The sequence below is a fragment of the Oncorhynchus clarkii genome, chromosome 26, assembly GCF_045791955.1.
Source record: "Oncorhynchus clarkii lewisi isolate Uvic-CL-2024 chromosome 26, UVic_Ocla_1.0, whole genome shotgun sequence".
NCBI classification, from domain to species: Eukaryota; Metazoa; Chordata; class Actinopteri; order Salmoniformes; family Salmonidae; genus Oncorhynchus; species Oncorhynchus clarkii.
Window position 1 is genome coordinate 30,193,405 of NC_092172.1, and position 8,647 is coordinate 30,202,051.

General features: G+C 44.3%; 1 protein-coding gene across 2 annotated transcripts in view; it reads left to right on the top strand.

Annotated features, from left to right (window-relative positions):
- Positions 1 to 8,647, top strand: part of LOC139385090 (protein unc-13 homolog C-like) — a 235,673-nt gene that overhangs the window by 53,587 nt on the left and 173,439 nt on the right. For both annotated transcript variants that reach the window (XM_071130138.1, XM_071130139.1), the window contains exons 8-9: positions 1,414 to 1,555; positions 8,045 to 8,214. In XM_071130138.1, coding sequence (XP_070986239.1) covers positions 1,414 to 1,555; positions 8,045 to 8,214 — 312 coding nt within the window. The remainder of the gene's footprint in view (positions 1 to 1,413; positions 1,556 to 8,044; positions 8,215 to 8,647) is intronic.

Sequence of the window (8,647 nt, forward strand, 5' to 3'; positions counted from 1 at the left end):
TGTTCTCAACTAGCTTACCCGGTTGAATAAAGGTGAAATAAAAAAATAAAAAATTCAGTCTATGTCTTGGAAAGAGAAGGTGTTACTAATGTATTACTGTATTCCATAATTGCTTGTTTTATCACATAAACTTAGCCAAAATATTAGAATTTTAGCAACCAGGAAATGGAGGAGTGATTTCTGCATATTCCACCTTTAACACATCACAAGAAATGGATGACGTAGTACACACTTGGATGATGTAATACACAGGAAACGAGGACCTGTTTTGGCTCGTGAACACCACTTTCAAAACTGCTGGCTGAAATGACAGATGTTCAGGAGTGCATCTTTAAGTGCTGTGTCTTTAATAAGACATCTCAGTCTTATTCCCCCATAAAAAACACAAGTGCACTTGTTTTTTCCTACTTGCACTGACTCTGCTGATAACTTCTTTATTAAGGAACAATGTATTTACAAAGACTGTGATATGTGGTTGTCTCTGGATAAGAGCGTCTGCTAAATACTAAAAATATATATTTAAATGTAGTGTGTGTGTGTGTGCTTGTGCATGGTCATGTGCGATGGTGGTGGACTGGTCTCTCTTAGGTATCTGTCTGTTGGCGAGGCAGATGTTCACTGCTTCCCCAACAAACAGATTGGCTATACTGGAGACACGTTTACATGGCTATGGTACCTATACGTACATTAGACATAGGACAAGGCTCATACTAGTGCATAGCAAGTAATACAGCATTAAACCTGCAGGCTTTACGTGTTACATATATTTTAATATGTATATTATACTGTATATTAGTGCTGGACTGGAACAAGTCTTACTGTTTTTATTTTTGTCTCCCCCCCGCCTCCCCAACCTCCCCCTACTTCCCCTGTCTCCCCCTGTCTTCCCATGTCTCCCACGTCATCCCCTGTCTTCCTCTGTCTTCCCTGTCTCCCTTGTCTCCCCCTGTCTTCCCATGTCTCCCCTGTCTTCCCATGTCTCCCCTGTCTCCCCTGTCTCCCTGTCTTCCCATGTCTCCCCTGTCTACCTTGTCTCCCCTGTCTTCCCATGTCTCCCCCTGTCTCCCCATGTCTCCCCTGTCTCCCTTGTCTCCCCTGTCTCCCTTGTCATCCCCTGTCTTCCCATGTCTCCCCTGTCTCCCCTGTCTTCCTCTGTCTTCCCTGTCTCCCCCGTCTTCCCTGTCTTCCTCTGTCTTTTCTGTCTCCCCCGTCTTCCTCTGCCTTCCCATGTCTCCCCTGTCTCCCCCGTCTTCCTCTGCCTTCCCTGTCTCCCCTGCCTTCCCCTGTCTTCCCATGTCTCCCTGTCTCTCCCATCATCCCCTGTCTTTCTCTGTCTTCCCCTACCTTCCTCTGTCTTCCTCTGCCTCCCTCTATTCCCCCATCTCTCCCTGCCTCCCCCTCTCTCCTCTCCAGTGATGTGTGCCCAGGGTCTGCAGGCCAAGGATAAGACAGGTTCCAGTGACCCCTATGTGACTGTCCAGGTAGGGAAGACCAAACGGCGTACCAAGACCATCTTTGGGAACCTCAACCCTGTCTGGGATGAGAAGTTCTTCTTGTGAGTATTAACATAATATATCACTGCTACAACATTACTACAGCCTAAGCCAGTGTACTACAGGCTGTATTATAGACGTGGTCCTTTGTGGCTTAGTCGGTAGAGCATGGCACTTGCAACGCGTTGGTTTGATTCCCGCTGGGGCCACCCATAGATAAAATATATGCACACATGACCATAGGTCCTGTCCAGGTGGTGTACATAAAGACTGCCTCAGGTTACAGAAACAGGAGGTATGCTCCTACCCTAGGGGCCATTCTGGCTCAGACAGGGCTACCTTCTTCAGCTGTAATACAAACACTCCAGCAGACATTGTTATCACAGACATGTAGAACCCACCACACCAACAAATGAGGGGAGAGGAGATGGACAATAATTCAAATGCATCTCACTGAAAAATGTGTTATTGACATGAATATCATCTACAGTGCCTTTGGAAAGTATTCAGACCCCTTGACTTTTTCAAACTTTTGTTACGTTACAGCCTTATTCTAAAATGTATTAAATAAATGTTTTTCCTCATCAATCTACACACTACCCCATAAGGACAAAAGGAAAACAGGTTTTTAGAAATGTTTGCACATTTATTAAAAATAAAGACAGAAATACCTTATTTACATAAGTATTCAGACCCTTTGTTATGATACCCAAAATTGAGCTCAGGTGCATCCTGTTTCAATTGATCAGTGAGATGTTTCTACAACTTGATTGGAGTCCACTTGTGGTAAATTCAATTGATTGGACATGATTTGGAAAGGCACACACCTGTCTATATAAGGTCCCACAGTTGACAGTGCATGTCAGACACAGATCTGGGGAAGGGTACCAAAACATTTCTGCAGCATTGAAGGTGGCCTCCATCATTCTTAAATGGAAAAAGTTTGGAACCACCAAGACTCTTCTTAGAGCTGGCCGCCTGGCCAAACTGAGCAATCGGGGGAAAAGGGCATTGTTCAAGGAGGTGACCATGAACCCGATGGTCACTCTGACAGAGTACCTCTGCGGAGATCAGAGAACCTTCCAGAAGGACAACCAGCACTCCACTAATCAGGCCTTTATGGTAGAGGCCAGACGGAAGCCACTCCTCAGTAAAAGACACATGACAGCCAGATTGCAGTTTTCCAAAAGGCACTTAATGGACTCTCAGGCCATGAGAAACAAGATTCTCTGACCTGATGAAACCAAAATTTAATCGAATCAAATCAAATCAAATCAACTGTATTTATATAGCTCTTCGTACATCAGCTGATATCTCAAAGTGCTGTACAGAAACCCAGCCTAAAACCCCAAACAGCAAGCAATGCAGGTGTAGAAGCACGGTGGCTAGGAAAAACTCCCTAGAAAGGCCAAAACCTAGGAAGAAATCTAGAGAGGAACCAGGCTATGTGGGGTGGCCAGTCCTCTTCTGGCTGTGCCGGGTGGAGATTATAACAGAACATGGTCAAGATGTTCAAATGCTCATAAATGACCAGCATGGTCAAATAATAATAATCACAGGCAGAACAGTTGAAACTGGAGCAGCAGCACGACCAGGTGGACTGGGGACAGCAAGGAGTCATCATGTCAGGTAGTCCTGAGGCATGGTCCTAGGGCTCAGGTCCTCCGAGAGAGAGAAAGGAAGAGTGAAAGAGATAATTAGAGAGAGCATACTTAAATTCACACAGGACACCGGATAAGACAGGAGAAGTACTCCAGATATAACAGACTGACCCTAGCCCCCAGACACACAAACTACTGCAGCATAAATACTGGAGGCTGAGACAGGAGGGGTCAGGAGACACTGTGGCCCCATCCGATGACACCCCTGGACAGGGCCAAACAGGGAGGATATAACCCCACCCACTTTGCCAAAGCACAGCCCCCACACCACTAGAGTGATATCTTCAACCACCAACTTACCATCCTGAGACAAGGCCGAGTATAGCCCACAAAGATCTCCGCCATGGCACAACCCAAGGGGGGGCGCCAACCCAGACAGGAAGATCACATCAGTGACTCAACCCACTCAAGTGACGCACCCCTCCTAGGGACAGTATGAAAGAGCCCTAGTAAGCCAGTGACTCAGCCCCTGTAATAGGGTTAGAGGCAGAGAATCCCAGTGGAAAGAGGGGAACCGGCCAGGCAGAGACAGCAAGGGCGGTTCGTTGCTCCAGAGCCTTTCCGTTCACCTTCACACTCCTGGGCCAGACTACACTCAATCATATGACCCACTGAAGAGATGAGTCTTCAGTAAAGACTTAAAGGTTGAGACCAAGGTTGCGTCTCTCACATGGGTAGGCAGACCATTCCATACAAATGGAGCTCTATAGGAGAAAGCCCTGCCTCCAGCTGTTTGCTTAGAAATTCTAGGGACAATTAGGAGACCTGCGTCTTGTGACCGTAGCATACGTGTAGGTATGTACGGCAGGACCAAATCAGAGAGATAGGTAGGAGCAAGCCCATGTAATGCTTTGTAGGTTAGCAGTAAAACCTTGAAATCAGCCCTTGCCTTGACAGGAAGCCAATGTAGGGAGGCTAGCACTGGAGTAATATGATCAAATGTTTTGGTTCTAGTCAGGATTCTAGCAGCCGTATTTAGCACTAACTGAAGTTTATTTAGTGCTTTATCCGGGTAGCCGGAAAGTAGAGCATTGCAGTAGTCTAACCTAGAAGTGACAAAAGCATGGATACATTTTTCTGCATCATTTTTGGACAGAAAGTTTCTGATTTTTGCAATGTTACGTAGATGGAAAAAAGCTGTCCTTGAAACAGTCTTGATATGTTCTTCAAAAGAGAGATCAGGGTCCAGAGTAACGCCGAGGTCCTTCACAGTTTTATTTGAGACGACTGTACAACCATTAAGATTAATTGTCAGATTCAACAGAATATCTCTTTGTTTCTTGGGACCTAGAGCAAGCATATCTTTTTTGTCCCAGTTTAAAAGTAGAAAGTTTGCAGCCATCCACTTCCTTATGTCTGAAACACATGCTTCTAGCGAGGACAATTTTGGGGCTTCACCATGTTTCATTGAAATGCACAGCTGTATGTCATCTGCATAGCAGTGAAAGTTAATGTTATGTTTTCGAATGACATCCCCAAGAGGTAAAATATATAGTGTAAACAATAGTGGTCCTAAAACGGAACCTTGAGGAACACCGAAATTTACAGTTGATTTGTCAGAGGACAAACCATTCACAGAGACAAACTGATATCTTCCCGACAGATAAGATCTAAACCAGGCCAGAACTTGTCCGTGTAGACCAATTTGGGTTTCCAATCTCTCCAAAAGAATGTGGTGATCGATGGTATCAAAAGCAGCACTAAGGTCTAGGAGCACGAGAACAGATGCAGAGCCTCGGTATGATGCCATTAAAAGGTCATTTACCACCTTCACAAGTGCAGTCTCAGCACTTAAAGGACTCTCAGGCCATGAGAAACAAGATTTTCTGACCTGATGAAACCAAAATTGAGCTCTTTGGCCTGAATGCCAAGCTTCATTTCACCCCCAGCTTTGAGTGTACAGCTTTGTTTGAGTTTACTGAAAGTATTATGAAGCTAACCCATGTTAGCTCAGGCCCTTTTTAAATAAACAACAACTTCTAAAATGGAGAGGGAACTTTTGATGATGTGTAGTGCTGTTGTGCTATGTAGAGATTGACCCATGGTGCCATTAGAGAAGGTATTATGGTTGTAATCTGGCTCTCTATGAGTCTGAACTCTGAACTCTGAGTGGTGACAGACTGTCATGTTGATTGTGATGTTGATCATGTTGATTTAAGGTACACAGAGAACCGAGAACTTATGGTATTATCTAAGACCTAACACAATTTAGAACACTGGAATATGGCTTTCTGTAAAACAACACTATAGCACTATGAACGACACATTTCACATCAACGTCATGAGGCTTAAGGAGTCTGTTCTAAAGCCAGTAGATCCTGTTGTTGTATAAATACATCACAGTATCTGCAGTATCCTATATGGACTTCAGGCTGAAATACGCGTCAGGTTGAACAGCACCATTGTTCACCACAGCCGCAATTGTTGCTGTTTTTGTTTTGATGATAAAAGAGAGGAGGATCATCCAGCATCCTGAACACATTGTTGTTGTTTTTGTTTTGATGATAAAAGAGAGGAGGATCATCCAGCATCCTGAACACATTGTTGCAATACATCCTCTGCTTTTCTATGGCGCGGGAAGTGATGTGCACTAATGATGTGCACTAATGATGTGCACTAATGTCAGAGACAAGAAAATGTGTTTGTTGTTTGAAATAACTTTTATTGTAATATTACCAAGGAATGTGGCAGTTTCACCAAGTATGAATTCCAGCTTTAAATAGAGACATAGATAGATAAAGATAAATCAAGCACCCCAGTTTCATAGAAACCATAGCGCTGGTGATTAGAATACCATATATAGAACATATCTAGGAGACAAAGAGGCTTTGTTAGAGCTGCCTTCCACCATGTTCTCTGTCTGCTGATGGAGGCACTGTGTGTGTGTGTGTATGTGTGTGTATGTGTATGTGTATGTGTATGTGTGTGTGTGTGTGTGTGTGTGTGTGTGTGTGTGTGTGTGTGTGTGTGTGTGTGTGTGTGTGTGTGTGTGTGTGCGCGTGTATGCGTGCGTCCGTATCTACAGTATTAATGAGAAACCACAGAATGCGACGCAGATAGAGTTACACTGCTCACTCTTGCCTCCTGTGCAAACAAAATGGAGATGGAAAGAGGGAGAGAGAGAGAGATGGAGAGTGAGATACAGAGACAGAGAGGGAGAGAATGAGAGAGAGAGAGAGAGAGACAGAGACAAAGAGAGAAAACTAGACAGAGAGACAGAGAGACAGGAGAAAACAAGACAGAGAGACAGCAAGACAAAGAGACAGCAAGACAGCAAGACAGAGAGACAGTGAGAAAACAAGACAGAGAGACAGAGAGACAGAGAGAAAAGATGTTATCCTCATGCCATGTGACAGGGTCTTGGAATCTTAGCTCTCTGCCTGGCAGGGACATCCATCTGTGGGTGCCACTAACACACACACACACACACACACACACACACACACACACCCTTGAGTGGGGGAACACTAGGGACAGCAGGGTTTCCTAAAGAGAGCCGGTGGGGCAGAATGATGTCAATCCCACCTGACAGACATTCCCCTCACCTCTCTTTTCTCCTCTCCTCTCCTCTCCTCTCTTCTCTTCTCCTCTCCTCTCCTCTCCTCTCCTCTCCTCTCCTCTCCTCTCCTCTCCTCTCCTGGCCCCTCCCCCCTCTCATCTCCCTTGTCTCTCCTCTCCTCTCCTCTCCTGGCCCCTCCCCCCTCTCATCTCCCTTTACCCTCCTCTATTCTTCTCTACTTTACCTTACACTTCTCTCCCTCTCCTCTCTGTTCCTCTACTCTCTTTCATTCTCCTCTCTCTCCTCCTTCCAGGTCTTTCATTTCCCACATACATCTAGCAGAGAGGACAACTCCAGACCACTCCCAAGCCTTTGAAGCCCCAATGACAACCCTAACCTAACAGCCACCCACACTATGCCAACCCTAGCCATTACATATGACTGTGACGTGACTACACTGAGTCTCCAGGTCTGTTTGTGCTCCAGGATAGTGTGAGGTCATATCAAGTTAGGTCAGAGCTGCTGCCAGTAGATAAAACAGCTGAGCGGCTCTCGAGAGGATGGGAGGAGGGAGGAGGGAAGAGGGCCACACAGCTTTTCACCTTCAAGGGCTATTTTCTTGATTTTTACAGCATTTTTTCTCTGATTTAGTCACCCTAATTTGGGCCATCCTACAAGGGTAAAAACGGCAATAACTTTTGAACAGATTATGATAGGGGCATGAGGTTTCCCTAAACCAGTGGAGACCAAACTGTCCATCACAATTGACTGGTCCATCTCCAAGGCATTCCTAGTCAATCACCAAACATTTCTGTAAAAACAACAACAATAAACGTTCCACATTTTTCTATTCCTTTTGTGTTGTAGGCGTCAGATGCACTTGATTCAGCAGCCCTAATGACGTGAAGGGAAAGTGTCCCCATTTTGAACCTCTTCATGTGTCTGAAGGTAGAACTCCGCTTGCCCGGCAGGTCCAGAGAGGAAATCAAGTGCACCTACTGGCCTACCGCTGGCCAATAAGATAATTCAGATCACTGTGTCTGCACAGTTTCCTCGAGCCATAGACTGTAAAAAACAAACTTGAACGCACAGCAACGTTGATACTGTGAGAATTCAAAACTGTTAAAACTATGACTAAAGAGAGACTCAACAAAGACAGTGTGTTTAAGTTGTTATTCAGCACTGTCTATGCTTTTATAAGCCATAATATGTGTGTTCTCCCTACACCCATTCACACTACAACCAGCACTGCAGCTACAATGAATGAGAATAGCAAAATGTTCTGATAATCATTGTATTTTTTATTATAATAGCGTTTTTTTTTTTATATCGCCCTAAACTAACTCACTTTACTGGTGCTGTTTTTCTACACATGGTGCCTTGCTGTCCAGTGAGTGTCACAACGCTACAGACCGGATCAAGGTGCGTGTGTGGGATGAGGATGATGACATCAAGTCTCGCATGAAACAACACTTCAAACGAGAGTCGGACGACTTCCTGGGTCAGACCATCATCGAGGTCCGCATGCTCAGCGGGGAGATGGATGTGTGGTACAACCTGGGTATGTTCCAGATCCTTCTGCTTCCATGTTCCAGATAAGACTGGTTCTATGTTCGAAATAAGACTGGTTCTATGTTCTAGAGAATCATATTTCTATGTTCTAGATAATAATGATTATATGTTCCAGATAAGACTGGTTCTATTTTCTAGAGAATCATATTTCTATGTTCTAGATAATAATGATCATATGTTCCAGATAAGACTGGTTCTATGTTCTAGAGAATCATATTTCTATGTTCCATATAAGACTGGTTCTATTTTCCAGATAAGACTGGTTCTATGTTCTAGAGAATCATATTTATATGTTCTAGATAATAATGATTATATGTTCCAGATAAGACTGGTTCTATGTTCTAGATAATCATATTTATATGTTCTAGATAATAATGATGATATGTTCCAGATCAGACTGCTTTCATGTTATAGAGAATACT